The 20,509-nt window shown below is 39.9% G+C and overlaps 1 protein-coding gene across 1 annotated transcript; it reads right to left on the bottom strand.

Moving 5' to 3' along the window:
• Positions 1 to 10,171: 10,171 nt before the first annotated feature.
• Positions 10,172 to 18,755, bottom strand: LOC100975788 (olfactory receptor 2A1/2A42). The gene has a single exon (XM_057302778.2). It carries the CDS (start codon positions 15,597 to 15,599, stop codon positions 14,667 to 14,669), a length of 933 nt encoding a protein of 310 aa, XP_057158761.1. The 5' UTR covers positions 15,600 to 18,755; the 3' UTR covers positions 10,172 to 14,666.
• Between the last annotated feature and the right edge of the window lie 1,754 nt (positions 18,756 to 20,509).

The following is a 20,509-nucleotide window of genomic DNA, read 5'->3' as shown; positions in this document are numbered from 1 at the left end:
GAGCAGCACAACAGGTTTCCTTCTCTACTCTTGATGGTGAGCCCAGAGTACCCTGTTGTCTCTGTGGCCCTAGGATTCCACTTACCCTGCCCTTACCTCTGTGGCAGTGGAGAGGATATGGTAGCAAAAGAGAGCAGGAGTGATCCACCATGTCCAGTCATCCTAGGGGATTGGTTCCAAGGACCCTTCCCACCCCCTACAGATACCAAAATCCCCAGATGCTCAAGTCTCTGACATAAAATGGCTTAGTCTTTGCCTATAACCTATGCACATCCTCCTGTACACTTTAAGACATCTCTAGATTAATACCTAGTACAATGTAAATCCTATGAAAATAGTCGTTATACTGTGTTGTTTAGGGAACGATAACAAGAAAAAAAGTCTGTACATTTTCAGTACAGACACAACCATCCATTTTTTTTCCTGAATTTGTTGATCCATTGTTGGTTGAAGCTACGATGTGGAGCCTGTGGATAAGGAGGGCTGACTGTACAGCTATGTCACATTTTTGACTGCCAAGGCACAGAGGCACAGAATAAAATAGAGAAAAATGGAGACAAGAATAAAGATGAGACCGGTGTAGTGGCTCACGCCTGTAATCTCAGCACTTTGGGAGGTGGAGGTGGAAGGACTGCTTGAGCCCGGGAGTTCAAGACCAGCTTGGGAAACATAGTGGGACCCTATCTCTATTTAAAATTTTTTTTTTTCTTTTTGAGACAGAGTCTCGCTGTGTCACCCAGGCTGGAGTGCAGTGGTGTGATCTCAGCTCACTGCAACCTCCACCTCCCAGGTTCAAGCGATTCTCCTGTCGCAGCCTCCCGAGTAGCTGGGACTATAGATGCCCACCACCACTCCCGGCTAATTTTTGTGTTTTTAGTAGAGGGGGGTTTCACCATGTTGGCCAGGCTGATCGCAAACTCCTGATCTCAAATGTTCCACCCACCTTGGCCTCCCAAAGTGCTGGGATTACAGGTATGAGCCATCACGCCTGGACAGAAAAAATTTTTTTAAAGAATAAAGATGAATAGGAAGGGAGGTGCCATTCACTTCAGCAGAAACATCCTTCTATTTTCCTTGTGATGCAAATATTCCCACCTCTATGACTCTGTCAGGAGAGGGATACTGAAGATGTTAAAGTCATTAAAACAAGATATTAAAAAAAATCAGAACAGTTTAATCCTGTCCTGGTAGAGATGATCAAACAACTCCAAAGAGGTGATGACTTAACATATTTCTAGGTCCAAGTAGTGGCCAACCGGGGCCAGCATCCTCCCAGTCACCCAGGCTGCCAACCAAGGTGGCTGAATACTTGCTTGAGATTGCCAGCATTTGTGATATCATCACTGTGCATAATTTCAAGGTAGGATCCTCATTGCTGTGGGCTATAAAATGGACTCTGCCCACCACACCCCCCCCCGCCAAAACTTGGCACACTTAGATGGAAATGGAAAAATGGTATTCTAAAACATTCTGTTGCATTATTATTTGTACCCCTAGGCAGGTGTGATTCATGTGGGACAGAGTGGCAAGGAAAGGCTCTATTGAAGGGGTGAGCCTTGAGCTGCCCCTGGGTGGAAGTGTGGGTGGCCATGGGAGCTGCATTTCCATGGTGGTGGGAGCTCTGGGCCACTCCTCAATCCCATGTCTGACACACACACACACACACACACACACACACACACACAAACACACACACACCCACTCCTGATAGTAGGAAGAGCAGTATTTTGGACAAAGAGGAGGCTGAAGGCTGCATGACGCCTTGAGACATCAACTCAGGTATGTGTGGAGGTGGCGGAAAGTATTATTACCTGGAACAATCTTCACCCTTTAGGCCTAAATCAACCTCCACCTCCACCGGGACGTTTTTGCACAATGTGTTTCTTTGACAGACTCACCAGAGCGTATGCACATTTGGTTCTCAATTAGAAACATATTTTGTATTTCTAGTTCCTAAAGGAAATGTGAGTTTTGTACTTAGCAGAAGCTATAGCACCATCTTGTGGAAATAAATGCATTGGATCACAAGCTTGCTCTGAAAATTTTAGTCATCTTAAAAAAAAAAAGTAAATCTTGATATGACTTCATAGCTCTAAATCACTCTTGGAATGCACAATCTATTAGTAGCAAAAGACTTCTCATATATTCTAATTGTATGAGGGTGGAGTTAGCATTCTCCACCAGCTGCAGCTTTCTTTCTGTTTTGCTTTCGAGGTAGGGTCTTACTCTGTCCCCCAGGCTGGAGTGCAGTGGTGTGATCATAGCTCAATACAGTCTCGAACTCCCAGGCTCAAGCAATTCTCCTGCATCAGTCTCCCGAGTAGCATAGTGTGCCACTATACCCAGCTAATTTTTTGTAGAGATGGGGTCTCTCTATGCTGCCCAGGCTGGCACTGGCGACTTTCTTCTTTTTAGAATAATTACCTTACTTAGGATCCAATATTCTTCCCATCTCATTTGTTTTAGAATGTGTGTCCTCAGGTTTGGATTTTAACCATGTCCCAAGGGATCTTGCCTTCTAAATAAAGGAACACTCACTGGGTACCAATGTTCTTTTCTGTCTCCTCTGGTGAATCAGACACCTCTCTTCTTAATAGAGTTCATTGATAAAGGGCTTGGGAAAAGGAGGTCCCTTCATTATTGAGAATCTAAAGCATTGGATTGGGAGCCCACAGAAGAACTGGAACAGAGGCTGAGGCAGGAGGATCACTTGAGCCCAGGAGTTCGAGGTTGTAATGAACTGTAATCGCACCACTACACTCCAGCCTGGGTGACGGAGTGAGACCCCATCTCAAAAAAAAAAAAGTCCCTGGAAAAGGTTTTATTTAGAATCACGAAATCATTGAATCATTTAATAAATAATGAGTCTTTTTAATGTAAGTAGTATACCCTCCAGTGGAGGGGAAAAAATGCCCAATGTTCTCAACCTTTCTTATCCCTAGTTTGATCTGCATCAAACGTGGAATTGATGTAAAGCTTTGGGGCTTCACCAGGCTCCCCTCTGAACAGTCTCAGGCTTGATTAGAATTTAAGGCTGGTGTGAATTTTGCAAATTTTAAAGATCTGTGTTTATCTTCAAAACATATTTTGAAAAAATTACACATTGACATCCTTCAAAAAAGCTAAAAGCACAGAAGTAAATGTCTGCCTCCACATGTTTCCCAGCTATCCAATTATCTTCTCTCAAGGCACCAATATTACAAGTTGTTTGTGAAATGCTTCCAAAAATATTTTGCACTTACAGGAAATATATTACATCAATGATAGTCCACAAAATATTTCAAAACTTGCATTTTTCATTTAAAAATATAGGTTGAAGATTGTTCTATATTAGCACATAGTTTCCTTATTTATTTTTCAGCTGTACAAGATTTTATTGAATGGGTGTAGTCTCCTGCTGAGGTTTTTCCCAGTAGTTTGGCAGTACAAACAATGCTGCAGTGAATAACCTTTACATCTGTTGCGTAGCACACATGCTAGTCTACCTGTGGGCTATATTCCTAGAAGTAGAATTGCTGTGTCAAATGGTGCATTTGTAATTGTGGGAGACTTTGGCAAACTTTTCTCCATGGAGGTCATTTATACCAAATTACAGCAATATATGACACTCTATGCCTCACTAACTGTATGTTTTTAAAACTTTTTTTTTTTTTCTGAGGCAGGGTCTCACTCTGTTGCCCAGGCTGGAGTGCAATGGCGTGATTACAGCTCACTGCAGCTTCGACTTCCCAGGCTCAAGTAATCCTCCCACCTCAGCCTCCCACAGGAATGCACCACTATGCATGGCTAATTTTTTACTTTTTGTAGACAGAGTCTCCCTATGTTGCCCAAGGTAGTCTTGAACTCCTGGGCTCAAGTGATCCTCCCACCTCAGCCTCCCAAAGTGCTGATATTACAGGCATGAGCCACCACACCCAGCCTTTAAAACTTTTTGACTTTGCTAATGTAATAGGTGAAATATTATATTTCAGTGGTTACTGTTGTCATTTTTGCAGTGTTCCTTTTATGAATTTGGTTATAGGAACTCAAATTTTTCATGAGGCCTGGTCACCTAGTCAGTTATCTTTCTCCAGAGCTATTTTGGCAAATACATTGATTTTTTTAAAATTAAATTTTATGAATAGATATAAATGACTCAGATTTCAATCAGCTTTCAAAAGTTTTTTTTTTATATTCTCCCTTTCCTACTTGTCCCCAGTAGTGGATTTACCATGAAGCTAGCAAAGCTTAAGCTTAGAACCCCTTCCAAAGCTCTGAACTAATTTTGTATTCATACATTCACATTCTGTTTCTTAAAGAAGCTGCCCCAAATTGTATAAGCTTCAGGCCTAGATATGCCGCTGCTTGTCACCATCTTCCCTGTTTTCAACCTCTCTCTTCTTAGTTTCTTCTGTATTCCTCTAGAATGACTTTATGCATATGTAAGCACATCTAGATAGAGTTTATCCACTCCCTTCCTTTTTTCTTGCTTTTCTGAATGGGTCTTGGAGATTTTTCAATGTAAGATCTAGAGACCATCCATATTGTTTACTGTTGGTTGATAATTTTATGGTATTCCATTGTATGAAGATACTGGTCTTTACTTAATCAGTCCTGTATTGGTAGAACTTAGTGGACATTTGTTTTGTTTGTTTTTTGCATTAAGAAAAGCTCCTGGCAGGTTTCAGAGACTTAAATGACAGCTAAAAATCTGGTAGGATTACAGGTTTCAGAAGTGATAAGGTTTAAAATAGATGAAATTGTTGGGGGAGCCCTAGCCTCCCTTCCTGCACACCCTCTTCAGGTATCTAGGACTCGAAGTCTTATCAAAACAGGACACTTATTACCTGCTAGTCACAACCTATCTATATGAACATATACATCGGCATGGGAAGTTTGTCTGTGATTGTGAAACAAGATTGTCTTGCTGAAGACATTCTGAATATGTGAAGGCAGGAGGGAGAGATAATTGTAAGGCTTTGAGTGCCTCTAAAATCCTACTGGATAGTTGTTGGCTTCAAAAAAGGGCAGATAGCTTCTGAGGTCATAGTATTCCATCAGTGGCATTGCTACAGCCTGCTAACTGACTTTCATTGCCCACACGCTAACATTTTGTTCTGCCGTATCTGATGGGGAAGGGTTGAGCCACGCAGGCATGGAGTGCTAGATGTCTTCTGCATGCCAGAAGAGTTCATTACTTAGTATTTTAACCCTTCATTTACCTGATTTTATTTATTTATTTATTTTTGAGACGGAATCTCCCTCTGCCACCCAGGCTGGAGTGCAATGGTGCAATCTCGGCTCACTGCAACCTCTGCCTCCCGGGTTCAAGTGATAATTCTGCCTCAGCCTCCCGAGTAGCTGGTTTTACAGGCATGCGCCATGACGCCCGGCTAATTTTTGTATTTTTAGTAGAGATGGGGTTTCACCATGTTGGCAAGGCTGGTCTCGAAGTCCTGCCCTCAAGTGATCCACCCGCCTTGGCCTCCCGAAGTGCTGGGATTGCAGGCATGAGCCACTGCACCTGGCCTTTCATCCACCTTAGTCATCACTTCCTTTCTTCTCTTCCAGTTCAATGCAAACACCATGGGAAACACATTTGGGATAGCTGGAAATTCAGCCTGTTTATTCTCTCTACCCACTTAAAGCATGGAATGGCTGATCTCCTATCACAACCCACTTTTTGAGAAGAAAGGATCATACACCTGTCTGATTTGGTTACCTCAAATCCAGTCCTATTGCCCAGTATTACCTTTTGTTCATATGTCCTCGTTTGGCTCTTTCCTAGAACTGCCTTCCCTGGGACTAAATTGTAGTGGGTTTTAGTTTAAGATACCACATTAAATTTTTAAAAACATTTTAAATATTTGTGGGTACATAGTAGGTGTATATCCTTTACCTCTTTTATAAGGGATCAGGTAAATAATACATAGAGAAAGTAAGGAAGGAGAAAACAAAGGTGAGAGAAGAGAATAGATGGATCTCAATGCTTCATGATTAAGAATAACTTTTAGTACTTCTTTCAGCTTACAAAGTGCTGTGTATATTACCTTTTGTGAAGCTCACATCTCCTTGAAATAAATGGGGTGGTGTCTTATCACCATTTTACAGACAGGGAAGGAAAATAAGGATAAGGCTGATCATGGCGCACCTGAATCCAGGTTTATAGGATTTCCCAACATCTTGAGACTTGATGGTTCAGGGTTGACTTTGTCTGGGTCCCTCAGAAGGTAATCAGGACAGTAGCAGTTTCAGAATTTTTGTACTGAAATGGGGGCTAGGGGATTTGTCTTGAAGCTCTATTTGGATTGTATTTCAGATAAAATTGAAAAAAAATCTACTGTCTGATAAAATTGAAAAAAATTCAGATAAAATTGAATTCAGATAAAATTGAAATATTCAGATAAAATTGAAATATTCAGATAAAATTGAAAAAAAATTCTATGGAGGTGCTGATGATGGAGATCTGTGGAGGAGTCTCAAGTCTCTTGGTCCCTCCACTTCTTTTGAGTTTTACTATTGTCCTGAAGAGGCAGAGAGCTAGAAACTCAGAACCTCTGATTCCCTGTGGCACAGGCTGCTAGATGTTTATCATAATTGTTCCTCTTATGCCTGGGTACACGGACCACATTTCTCAGAATCACTTGCATTTTTTATCGCCATGGTGACCAAATTTTAGCCAATGGGATGTGAGCAGAAATGAAGAGTCCCCTTTTGGGCCAGGTCACTGAAACTTTCATGCTTTGTCTTCCTCCAACACACATGACAATCATGGGAACCATGTGGAAATGAGGGCAGATCCATGAGGTGTAAGGACCCTGGGTCCCTGAATCACCAATTGATGGCGTGATGTCTGCTGGTCAGGAAAACCTCCTCTGAACAAGGAATGAACATTGGTTTACTGTAAAATTTTCAAATAATGCAATATTCTTTCCCGTGGTTCAGTCTACATTTTGAGAGGTCTCTTCTTTAAGTCTTTAATGTGTATTATTTTAAACATTTTCCCATGCTTTAGTATATGTCTCTCTATATATTCTCACACATACACATATCTATGGGTTTTTAAGTGAATGAGAAAGCACAGTATCAATATACTTTGTTTCCTCACTTCACATTTTGTGAAAATTTTGCTTATGGTAATATTAGTTTATATGTTAACTGTACATTAATATCTAATTAGATGTTAATATACTAGTAAAACTTATTTATATTAAGAGTTGCATAATATTTCATTGTATATATTTGCAATGTTTTATTTAATAACCTCACTATTGATATTAGGTTATTTATCAATTTACAAGTATTGCTTCTGCTTAAAATATATTTACATGTATATATTTATGCATATGGGAATATTTCTGTAGGATATGTTCTTAGAATTGAAATTGCTGCATCAAAAGGTATGCACATTTTATTTTTTGAGGCCGGGCACAGTGGCTCATGCCTGTAATCCCAGCACTTTGGGAGACTGAGGAGGGAGGATCACTTGAGCCCAGGAATTCAATACCAGCCTAAGCAATATAGACCCCATCTCTACCAAACAACAACAACAAAATTAGCCAGGCATGGTGGCTTGCACCTGTAGTTCCAGCTACTCGGGAGGCTGAGGTCAGAGGCTGTTTTCAGCTCAGGAGTCCGAGGCTGCAGTGAGCTGTGATTGCGTCACTGTACTCCAGCCTGGGCAACAGAGTGAAACCCTGTCTCTGAAAAATCAAAACAAAACTAACAATTTAGTTTTTGAAGAGACATGACCAAATTTCCCTGAAATCTATTAAGACTGTGGGGAAGTATCCACTTGCCTACATGCTTAGCGATGCTAGAAAGTATCCATCTTTTAATTTTTGTCCATCTAATGGGTGAAAAATGGTATCTTGTGCTTTAAAATTTATTACTTACCAGAGGAACTATACATCTTTCATTACATTTATTATTGTCTGTCACTTGTTCTACTGTAAATAGTTTATCTGTCTCTACTTGTATCTATGTGTTTTTTTCCAATAAAAAACTGGTTTGTGTATTACTATTTTGCTTGTTATATATATTGGGGACTACGTTAGCTATATTTTAATCATTTTCTTAAAGCTGATTTTCTTTTCTTTGTGTGTGGTAAAGATGGTGGACTTTTTAAACGTTTTATTTTTTTCTGCCGGCTGCAGTGGCTCATGCCTATAATCCCAGCACTTTGGGAGGCTGAGGCGGGTGGATCACCTGAGGTCAGGCATTCAACACCAGCCTGGACAACATGGTGAAACCCTGTCTCTATTAAAAATGCAAAAAATTAGGCAGACATGGTGGTGGCCGCCTGTAATTCCAGCTACTCAGGAGCCTGAGGCAGGAGAAGCCCTTGAATCGGGAGGTGGAGGTTGCAGTGAGCCGAGATTGTGCCATTGCACTCCAGCCTGGGCGACAAGAGCAAAACTCCATCTCAAAAATAAATAAATAAATAAAATTAAGTAAAATAAATGTTTTATTTTTTAATTGACAAAATTGTATAGATTCACCATGTAGAAAATGATATTTTGAAATGTATGTACATTGTGGAATGACTAAATTGGGCAAATTACCATATGAATTATCTAACACCCTTGTCATTTTTATGGTGAGAACACTTAAAATCTACTCTGTCAACATTTTTCACAATACAATCTATTGTTATTAGCTATCATCACCAAGTTGTACAATAGATCTCAAGGCTGATTTTCTTGATCCTTACTTAACTGTTCACAGAAAAAGATTCTGTAAGTCCAGGATAGAGGGAGGCCATATGACCCAGTGGTTATGGAGTCAGGCTCACCTGGATTAGAGTCCAGGTTATGTCAGATACTTGCTGTGTGACCATAGAAAAGTTTCTTACTATCTCTGAACCTCTATCTCTTCTTTTGTAATAATAATAATAATAATAATAATAATAATAATAATAATAATAGTACTAGAATTGTTATGAAGTTGAGACATGATAATGATGCATGTACCTTAGCACAATGCCTGACATTTCATAAGCTTTCAGCAAATACTAGCTCTTAAAAGTATATCTACAATGTGGGTAATATGGGTACAAAACTAGATATTTATGTTTTAGTCTAGTTCCTAGAACCATTCCCAATAAAAGTTATTCCTAGTAATATTCTTTCCTTAAGGTGGGCATTTCGTGTTAACTTTTAGCCAGTCTTATGAAATTTCTATTTCCCAGAGCACTAAAATAGTCAACTAATTAATTACTTCAGTATGTACTATTTTTTTTCCTTTTTTGAAACAGAGTCTCCCTCTGTCACCCAGGCTGGAGTGCAGTGGCATGATCCCGGCTCACTGCAACCTCTGCCTTCCAGGATCAAGCGATTCTTGTGCCCCAGCCTCCCAAGTAGCTGGAATTACAGGCGCATGCCACCATGCCTGGCTGGTTTTTGTATTTTTAGTAGAGAAAAGGTTCATCATATTCGCCAGGCAGGTCTCAAACTCCTGGCCTCAAGTGATCCTCCTGCCTCAGCCTCCCAAAGTGCTAGGATTACAGGCATGAGCCATCATGCCTGGCCAGTACGTATTTTTGGGGTTCTACTGTATTTAAGGTCAGAGAGATTCAGTTAGCCTCAGAAGTCCATTTCATTTTCTCTGTATGGAATTTATTTTATACTCCTTTGACAAAAGTGAAAATCCGAATTAATATGAAATGTGAAGAAACTAATAAAGACAGGGAATTAGAAAACAAGAGGCGACCTTAAAGTTTTTCTAGTTCAATTCTTTATTTTATATGTGTGGAAATGGAAGTCCAGAGGAGTTAAGCAACTTTTCTAAGGTCACACAGTGTGTAAGTGAGGGAATTGTCGTGAGAGCCCAGACATTCTCATGCTGAGCCAGTATTCTGTTGACCAAATCATACCGTGTTCAAGGATTCACTTCTTCTTTTGGCACAACATGATTTCAAAAATTAAAAACAGAGAAACACAGCTTGGAAAAACACAGATAAAAATGAGCCAATGCTATTTAAAATTTATGAAGAAAGCAAAGGATGTAAGACACTTCTCTGCTGGCTGCGAAAACATGAGAGCTGTGAAGTCCAGTGAGACAGCATCCAAATGTCTTTCCTTTTTGTCTATTCTCAAGAACCTGTATTTAACAATGGTACTCTACACTCACAGCCAACAGTAAACACCAGTCCTACAGGTCGGCAGTTGGCAATCCCTGGTCCACATGCCAAAGATGCTGCAGGTGCCAATCTCAGGCGGCAAGGAAACTGACTACAACACACAAATTCCCATCCCTTTCATTCCCAGTAGTTATTGCCTACAGTTGTCTCCACCCTCTTGCCAGAGTTTTCAAGATCAACACCCTGACATGACTTCCTGTGTAGCACCAGTACCATCCTGGCCTTCTGGAATCACAGTTTCAGTCATTTGGCACACTTCTGTGAGAAGGCAATGGCCATGGACTCCTACGATAAAACATAAATAAGTATTCCCAGCATTTTTAATAGTAAGTGCTAAATTTCAACCCTAAATTGTTTCTTTTCTTCTCTGTGATCCTAGAGCAATAGGATATTCTTGATTATTAATATCTACTGCATAAGAATATGCCAAAAGGATGAATTGGACAAACCAAATGCACAAGATATCCAACCTTAAAAGAATAGGCCAGGCACGGTGGCTCGCGCCTGTGTTCCCAGCACTTTGGGAGGCCGAGGCGGGTGGATCACCTGAGGTCAGGAGTTCGAGACCAGCCTGGCCAACATGGGGAAACCCCCTCTCTACTAAAAATACAAAATTAGCCAGGCATGGTGGCCCACGCCTGTAGTCCCAGCTACTCAGGAGGCTGAGGCAGGGGAATCACTTAAACCTGGGAGACAGAAGTTGCAGTGAGCCAGCAACTGCACTCCAGACTGGGCAACAGAAGAAGACTCCTTCTCAAATAAATAAGTAAATAAATAAATAAATAAATAAATAAATAAATAAATAAAAAGAATAAAGGGTAACACATCCCTAGGCCTGTATGATGTGAGTAGAAATTTGAACACAACCACTCATTTGTTCATTTAGTCAAAGTTTATTGAGTGTCTACTATGAACAGGCCTGTTGCCAACCATTCAGGAGATGAATATCAGGAAGTCCTCTACAAGAGAGTGGCTCAGAATTTATTTACAGTCAGACTGCCTGGTCTTGATTCATGTTTCTACCACTGAATGATTTGGCGACCTTGAATAAATTAATTAATTACACTAAACTTTATTTCCCCCCCTTTAATGTTAGGATAGTATTAGTACCTACTCCACATATTTGATGTAAGAATTTTTCTAAAGCATTTTATGCAGTGCCGACCACATAGTAAGTGCTCAATAATTATCAGCTACAATTAAATTTCTACTGTAGTATAATCTAAAATTAGAGGGATTTAAAGAAGTTTAGAAATCAGAAGATGGCTCAACACTGAAAATTTGGAAATGGGGTCAACAGATAAAGTGTCCTCTATGTATTCCATATGTTTTTTGTGAGTACTCACTCTGTGCTAGGAATGTATAGGTGTAAAGAGATGAACCAGTGCTTGTCCTTCCCTTTGTGAAGCAATGAATGAAACATAATTGAGACATGCACTGTAAATCCCAGGTTGAGGATTACAAAAAGTTGGAAACCAAAACCAAAATCTGAATTCCTTGACCATGGGAGAAGTGTCCTGTTTTTTCCAAGTGAACGGGCTAGGACCAGATTCAGAGACAGGCTCCCCAGGAGCCTTTGCCAGCTGACTCACAGAGGTTCCCTGAGTCTGGGCCACAGCTCATGCTCCTGGTCCAGCTATGCCCTCCAAGAGTGAGTGGCCTCCTGTGCCTCTAGGGGGGACATGGGGAAGCCATGAGGGCAAAGGCGTAGGCGACCTACCAGCACCAATGCTCTTCCTGTTTAAAGAGCAATTTTGGTTCCAGATCAGAAAGTTTAGCAACCCCGACAGGATTAAAATAACTTCTGACAGCAGGGTAATAATAACAGTTTATCTTATGTTCACATAGCACTTTTAAGTCTTCAGAAAAAAAATGTGTCCATTTGCATCTTGCTTTGGGTTTTCAGTGGCACTCTGTGGTGTCCTAAACAGCTTCCATATGCATAATTTTCAGATGAAGGGCTGAAGCTTAAGCAGTTTAAGGGACTTCTTTGCAAAAAACACAGCTAGCAAATGGTACACCTGGAACTAGAACCAGGGCCTCCGGTACGCACCTTGTGTATTTAAGGGGTAGGCAGCATCGTGGGCTTCCTGGATGCCTGGGCCTATCCTAAGAGAGGACTGCACATACAGAATTTAGGGTCCACACAGGCAACCGCCTGAGCATGGTTTCTGCACACCATGATTTCCTGCTGCTCCTCTGGTACCAGGGGAGTATTCATCCCTTGAAATCTACCCCTGGTATTAGAGCTCCTCACCTTTGTCCTGCCACTTGAATGTATCCCTTCCCAGTGTTAGTTGCAATGCAGTATGCAGCATCTGCTGTGAAACTAAACAACCGTTTAAAAACTGTTCGGCAGCAATGGAATTACAAATTGTATATCCAGTTTGGGTAATTTCAAAAAATTTAATAAATTATTTTATTTTTATTATTGTTGGAGACAAGGTCTCACTCTGTCACCCAGGCTGGAATGCAGTGGTGCAATCATGGCTCACTGCAGCCTCAAAATCCCGGGATCAAGTGATCCTCTTGCCTCAGCCTCCCGAACAGCTGGGGATATAGGCACACGTTGCCATGCCCGGCTAGATAATTTACAAAAACACTTTCTAATGTTCTTCAATTGATGAATCATCAACTTAAAACTTTTATCCATTGTTTTTGGTTTCACCATCCTGCCCGTCAAGAGGCTCCTCCTCCATCTCTGACCCTTGGAGTCACAGTTCCTTCTTGCTACCACCTCATCTCATTTCATGCACCAGTATAAAAAAAGCTGTTTTTTGTTTGTTTGTTTGTTTGTTTGTTTTTCCCCCAGCTTTAAGTACTTTTCTGTCTGGAGCCCAATGCCTATCTTTGGCTAGAGATTGAAAATTGCTTTTCATCTCTCCTCCTCTTCATCTTTGGAAATTTCATGATCTCTTTGATTTTTATATAATGGTTACGATTATAGGTTCAGCAGTCATATTGCCTAAGTTTGATTCTGGACTAGGTACTTATTAGCTGGGAGCATTGGTTAAATTATATAATCTCTCTATAGTTCTGTTTTCTCGCCTAAAAATAGTCTCTACCTCATAGAGTTTTTATGAGGACTTAAAGAGCTCTTACTTGTAAGGTTCTTGGAATAGTGCTTCACTAAGCACTGTGTGTATATGTGTGTGTGTGTGTGTGTGTGTGCGCGCATGCATGTACGTGAGCATGTGAGTGTTGTATGTGAACTAGAGATGTCTTTGTTCTGGATCTTACCACCCAGAACCAAGTACAGTTCTAAACTTACTCTCTAATCTCATTGAGAACAGCCTCTACTCCCACCCTGTCTGTGTTCTGTGTTCCTCTGAATCTCTTAACCTCCTTTGCAGCCATGCCCACAGGACTCGTCAAACAGGATAAGAAGCCTTCCATAAATAATCTCTGACTCTCCTGGCCTCATCATGGCACATTCTAGATGGGGAAGAAACCCACATTCACTTAACATATCCTACGTTAGGATTGGTTAGACTTATTCTTAATTTGAAATGTTGCTAATAAAGTCCCACATTGTCCTGGTTAAGTAAAGAAGGCTTGGGAGCCAGATTGTTTGGGTATGAGTCTAACATTTTCCATCTGCTTAAAGTTCACATCTATAAAATGGGATAATAATGGGAAAGGAATTGGCTATAATGATAAACTGAGATTATCTCTATAAAGTACCTATCAATGTGCAGTGGATGGCGCAGAGTAATTTATAATAATGCTAACTATTAACATTATTATTAAAACGCTTTTTTCCATTGAATTGTCTCTGTGTGGGGCTTTCCATTCATCCCCAGCAGTGAAAAGTTGTGTGGTGGTACTAACTTCCTCTAAGTGAAGAGCATGTGCTTATTCAGAGACAATCATAGACAGTCCCCTGGAGGAGGTGAGAAGAGTAGAAACAAGTGACCATCACAATCTCAGGGCAGGTTGGAAAGTGGATTTTGTTGTGTAATTGCTTCAGATTGCCAGCTGAATGTTTATGGATTCACTCTTTCTGACAACAGAAATTGTCAGACAGTTTGTAGGATTTTATAAAAATCAATTTCCCTCCAAGCTGAAGTAGGCACTTACGTACATTTACTGCTTATAAGAAAGGAAGTACAATTGAGGGGAAACATCCAAATGAGGATGAAAATGGACAGAGGTATCAATGGGTTCTGGAGTCTCTGCCTGTGGCTGTATTTTTTAAAACTTTTTATAGATATGACTTTATCTGGTAATAACTGTTATTCCTCTACTACTGAGCATACCTGACTAAGTCACAGGTGGAGTGTCTGTTTTAAACTTCTGGACTCATAGCAGTGTACAAAATAAATCTTTCCCCAACATTCTCAACTCAATAAGTGCTTAAATTAAAAAATGTTAAGTATAACAAATGCATCAAAAACTAAATACTTCCCAGGCAGGAAAAAGGAATGCTTTGCAGAGTCTCTTGGTTCATTCAGTCTCAGATATAAAGAGAGTAGTGAACTTAGGTGGTGTTTGGTACCAAGATTCCAGGAGATGACTGAGGAGGGAGAGTCAAATGTCACACCAGTTAGGAATGACTTTCCTTGCCCAGTGCTCTTCTCAGGGCACCCTTGACCTCTGCGTTCCTCAGGCTGTAAATCAGGGGGTTCAGTGTTGGGTTGAAAAAACTGTAAAATAGAAAAAAGACCTTCTGCTGCTCCTCAGGATGGTGGGACTTGGGGGCCATGTACATGATGATGGCACTGCCAAAGAAGAGTCCCACCACGCAGAGGTGGGAGGAGCAGGTGGAGAAGGCCTTTCTGCGGCCCTCCCCAGACTGGATCCTCAGGATGGCCGCCAGGATGTGCGAGTAGGAGACAAGCACCAGGCTGGGTGGCCCCACCAGGAAGAACACGCAGGCTGCAAAGATGACCACCTGGTTGAGCCAGGTGTCAGCACAGGCCAGCCTGAGGACAGACAGGATTTCACAGAAGAAGTGGTTGATTTCATAAGGCCCACAGAAGGGCAGTCTTAGGATGAGAACCACATGGACCAGAGCCAGGAGGGAGCCACACGTCCAGGAAGTGACGGCCAGGGTGATGCAGACTCTCCAGGTCATGATGACGGAATATCGGAGAGGGTGGCAGATGGCCACATAACGATCGTAGGACATCAGCACCAGCAGGAGACATTCGCTGTGTCCAAAACTCAAACAGAGAAAGGTCTGCGTCATGCAGCCAGCAAAGGAGATGGGCTTGGCTGGATGCAGGAGGTTCGCCAGCATCTGGGGCACCGTGTTGCAGGCATAGGCGATGTCGACGACAGCCAGGTGTGAGAGGAAGAAGTACATGGGGGTGTGGAGTCTGGAGACCAGTGAGATGAGCCCCAGGATGGCCCCGTTCCCCAGCAGGGTGAAGACATAGAACAGGGAGAAGAGCCCAAAGAGGAGCATCTGAATCCTTGGGCCCAGGAGAAATCCCAGTAGGAGGAACTCTGTGACCATTGTCTGATTTTCCCCCATTTCCCTGTGAAAAAGAAAAAGATCACTTAGGACCAGATTGTCAAAAAACACCTAGACATTATTTTATGAATTTAGTCATTTTTAAAAGATAAACTTTTAACATTAGTGATTGAGCTACACATTAAGTTAATTACTGATTGTAAGTATCCAGTGTTATAGAAGGGATTGTGTCACCAATGATAGGATACATAGAGCCATTGACACATCATGGGAAGAAAGAATGTCGTACCAAAAGTGGAAGTAAAATGACCATCTAATAAGGATTGTCTTGAAGCTGCACATACAAAAATTACTGAGAGAATTCCTGAAGTGTAGAAATAATCAGTAATGGAAGAACTCCAAATATGGGAATTAGAGTAGTCCTAGAAAAAAAATGATGTAATCCCAATTTCTCAGTGGAAATATCAACTATTTTGCTTTCAACATCTGAAATCAACCTTTGCACTCTGGAGCAGTTTATATAATAACAGAAGCAGTAGAAAGACAAAAAACAACTTTAATGACATTGTGATTGTTTGGGTTCCTGAGAAGGAACTAATGGATGTGCTACAAATGGGTTCTAATTGCAATCTTTATTTTACAATGGGTCATAAGTAGGAACCGATAATTGGTGATTTGGCAGTTAATCTACTGATTGATGCACAGTTACTGATTTACCAAAAACTGGTTTTGAATAACAACTCACACAATTTGTAGAAATTAGATTTTTCTGGGCTAGTTTGTACATATGTATCATTTAAAACATTCACAATGCCTGAATGTTATGTTTGCCACTGCGTTATGTATCATTTCTTTTCTAGTCTCTCCTTTCACTTTTGCCAACCCTTTGGTAAATTTAATCCATTTGTGTTTAAGTAAGATGTTCTTTTTACATGTAGAATGAAAGAAACTATGGAGAAAAAATTTAAATGAAGTATCTTTCAAAAACACCAGAAATGACCATTCATAAAAAATTAATTGTGCTTCAGCAACATAAGAATTGCTAAACACTTTACAGGTGGCTAATTAAAACTTTTTTTGCAAAGAGCTAATTTAGTGACTTCATTATTTTGCAGATTATTATAGCAATAAATTGTCAGGTAATTGGTATTTGTGAATTGGTGATGTGCCAAATAATATTTGGGTTTTTGTCCTTAAGTCCTAGATAACATTTTCCTTAATATACCATGTAGAAATCCAGTATTTTGCCAGTGCAAATGTTTTTGTTAGTGCCTTTGCTAGGCAAAAATAACCTGCGGCTGAGCCGTTGAACCTGCTTATCTCTGAAGAAAAAGCTTCTCTGGATTAAGGAGAACTTCTCCAGATTAAGGAAATATGCTGCTTTTGATAAGACCCTGGTCCAGCTGTCATTGGAGCAAAGACATGGAATCACCCTAAATGTCCACCAACGATAGACTGGATAAAGAAAATGTGGTACATATACACCATGGAATACTATGCAGCCATAAAAAAAGAATGAGATCTTGTCCTTTGATGGACATGGATGGAGCTGGAGACCATTATCCTTGGCATACTAATGCAGGAACAGAAAACCAAATACCTAATGTTCTCACATATAAGCAGGAGCTAAATGATGAGAACACATGGACACATAGAGGGGAACAACACAGTACTGGGGCCTATCACAGGGTAAAGGGTGGGAGGAGGAAGAGGATCACAAAAAATAACTAATGGGTACTAGGCTTAATATCTGGGTGATGAGATAATTTGTACAAAAAACCCCCAAGACAGAAGTTTGTTTACCTATGTAACAAACCTGCATTTGTACCCCTGAACTTAAAAGTTAGAAAAGAAAAAGTTAAAAAACTAATCTAATTGGAACCCTAAAGAACGTTCCCACTGGATCCTTTTCCAGTGGTAACAAATGATTGTATACTTATAAGCATTATCAATAAATTGTTGATTATTATCAGCAAGACACAAATAAATTCTAGTGAATATTGTAACTTCATAACACATGGCCAAGGGTTATATTTTTTTTTCAGGATTCTATTAAAAAAATACTCTGCTAGGCCAACCTTCTACATTTAATTGGAAAACACGCAAAGCATATGAAATATTTGGTTGTGAAATGCATTTGAATTTACACCTTATAAAAATCTTTATTTATTTATTTATTTATTTGAGACGGTTTCCCTGTGAAACCTGCCCTGGAATGCGGTGGTGTGATTACGGCTCACTGTAGTTTTGACATATCAGGTTCAAGTGATCCTCCCCCTCAGCCTCCCAAGTAGCTGGGATTACAGGTGCATGCCACCATACCTAGCTAATTTTTTTAAATAAATATTTTTTGTACAGACAATGTATTATTATGTCACCCAGGCTGGTTTCAAACTTTTGGGTTCAAGTGCTCCTCCCACCTCGGCCTCCCAAAGTGCTGGGATTGTAGGCATGAACCATGTACCCAGTCTACATCTTATAAAAAACTTAATTTCTTTATTTAGTCCTTCATTATTTCCTTTTGTAACTTCCCAAATGATTATACAAAGAAAAAAATCCACTATGCACAAGTATGAATTTCTTTGAAAGCTAGATGGAGAGTCAAGAAGAAAGGAGAGCTTGGTGAAGACACTCAGATTCTTTAAGGACAATTGCCACATGGGTTGAAACCCTGATTTCTTTTACAGGACTGGGTTGTTAACACACTCCCTGTGAACAAGGAAAAGGTGCTCTCACTTTTGTAATCCTGACAGTAAGTACTTACTGTGTGGACAAATTAATCAATAAATACAAATGAATAAATGAATGAATGCATAGTTTTTTTAACCATCCTTTGACTGAATCTGGAATGTCTACTATAATCTGAATACTTGAAAGACACTTTTATTTTCTTTTTCTCCCCCATAGTTTCTTTCATTCTACATGATACAAAGAACATCTTACTTAACTCAATGGATTAAATTTACCAAAGGGTTGGCAAAAGTGAAAGGAGAGACTAAAAAAAAAAATTAAATATAACCCAGTTGCAAATGTAACATTCAGGCATTGTGTATACTTTCAGGGGTGTCCAATCTTTTGGCTTCCCTGGACCATGTTGAAAGAAGAAGAATTGTCTTGAGCCACACATAAAATCCACTAACACTAATGATGGCTAATGAACTTTAAAAAAATCACATAATATTTTAAGAAAATTTACAAATTTGTGTTGGGCCACATTCAAAGCTGTCCTGGGCCACCTGCAATTTGGACAAGCTTGCTTTAAGTGATATATATGTACAAGTTAGCCATTTAAAAATTTGGCAAATTATTTGATGACTAATAAATTAACCAACGTTTCCATGGCTTCTAAGTAAATATGTAAGACTGAAATCATTTCTTTACACATGATCAAACCTGTCTACTTCAAAAGGTAAAACTTAAGATCTGATGAGCTGACAAACTCCTTTCTAATGAGTCACACAACATTCTTAAAATGAAAGCTGTTTTTAAATCCTCAGGTCAAGTAAAGTATTAGATGATTTATTTCCAAGAATCAGAAATATTTGAGGCTGGGTGCGGTGGCTCATGCCTGTAATCCCAGCACTTTGGGAGGCTGAGGCAGGAGGATTGCTTGATGCCAGTAGTTTAATACCAGCCTGGGCAACATAGTGAAACCCTGTCTCAAAACAAAAAGTAAAACAGAAACAAAAAAAAGTAGCTGGGCGTGGTGGCACATGCCTGTAGTTCTACCCGCTTGGGAGGCTGAGGCAGGAGGGTTGCTTGAGCCCAGGAGTTTGAGGTTGTGGTGAGCTATGATAGAACCATTGCACTTCAGCCTGGGCAATAGAGTGAGACCCTGTCTCAACAAAAAGAAAAAGAAAAAGAAAAAAAGATTATTTGTTAAAACTAATACACTCATAACACTCCTTTTTTTTTTTTTTTTTTCTCTTTTTGAGGCAGGATCTCGTTCTGTCACTTAGGCTGGAGTGCAGTGGCGCAATCATAGTTTGTTGCAACCTCAACCTCCCTAGGCTCAGGTGATCCTCCCACCTAGCCTCCCCAGTAGCTGGGATTACACGTGTGCTCTACCATGTCTGGCTACCTTTTTTTAAAAACTGTTTTTTAGAGACAGGGTCTCACTGTGTTGTCCAGGCTGGTCTCAAACTACTGGCCTCAAGCAATCCTTCTGCCTCAGCCTCCCAAAGTGCTGAGAATACAGACATGAGCCGCTGCACCTGGCCTCAAATATTCTTATTACTCGGGAGTAAAGCATCTAATACTTTATTTGACCTGAGGATTTAAAAATAGCTTTTATTTAAAGAATATGATGTGACTCATTAGGAGTTTGTTGGCTCATCAGATCTTAAGTTTTACTTTTTGAAATAGACAGGTTTGGTCATCTGCAAAGAAATGATTTCAGTCTTACATATTTACTTAGAAATCATGGAGATGTTGGATAATTTATTAGTCATAAAATAATTTGCCAAATTTTTAAATGGCTAACTTGTACGTATATATCATTTAAAACATACACAATGCCTGAACATTATGTTTGCAGCTGGGTTATATTTAATATTATTTTTAGTATCTTCTTTCACTTTTTTCAATCCTTTGATGAATTTAATCCATTTGCATTTAAATGAGATTTTCTTTGTATCACATAGAATGAAAGAAACTATGGGGTGGGGGTGGGTGGAGAAATAGTAGTGTCTTTCAAGTATACCGATTATAGTAGGCAAGATTTAAGCAAGCCAGAAATTCCAGATTCAGTCCAAAGATGGTAAACAAACAAACAAACAAACAAACAACAAAAAAAAAACAAAAAATGATATTTAGGAATTCATTCATTCATTTGATTTATTGATCTAGTAAGTGACTAAAAAGGTGAAATACATTTGACTATATATTGTGCCTGGAATATGGTAGGTGTTCAATAATTATTTATTGACTAACTAGATATCAATTTGATTAAATATGAGAAAGCAAAACAT

The sequence above is a fragment of the Pan paniscus genome, chromosome 6 (genome assembly GCF_029289425.2).
Source record: "Pan paniscus chromosome 6, NHGRI_mPanPan1-v2.0_pri, whole genome shotgun sequence".
In the NCBI taxonomy this organism is placed as follows: Eukaryota; Metazoa; Chordata; class Mammalia; order Primates; family Hominidae; genus Pan; species Pan paniscus.
The sequence above is the reverse complement of the archived record's forward strand: the minus strand, read 5'-3'. Positions and strand labels throughout refer to the sequence as shown.

What these genes read in the sequence shown, in the direction of transcription:
- LOC100975788 (XM_057302778.2), bottom strand. Translation starts at nt 15,599, where the DNA reads ATGGGGGAAAATCAGACAATGGTCACAGAGTTCCTCCTACTGGGATTT.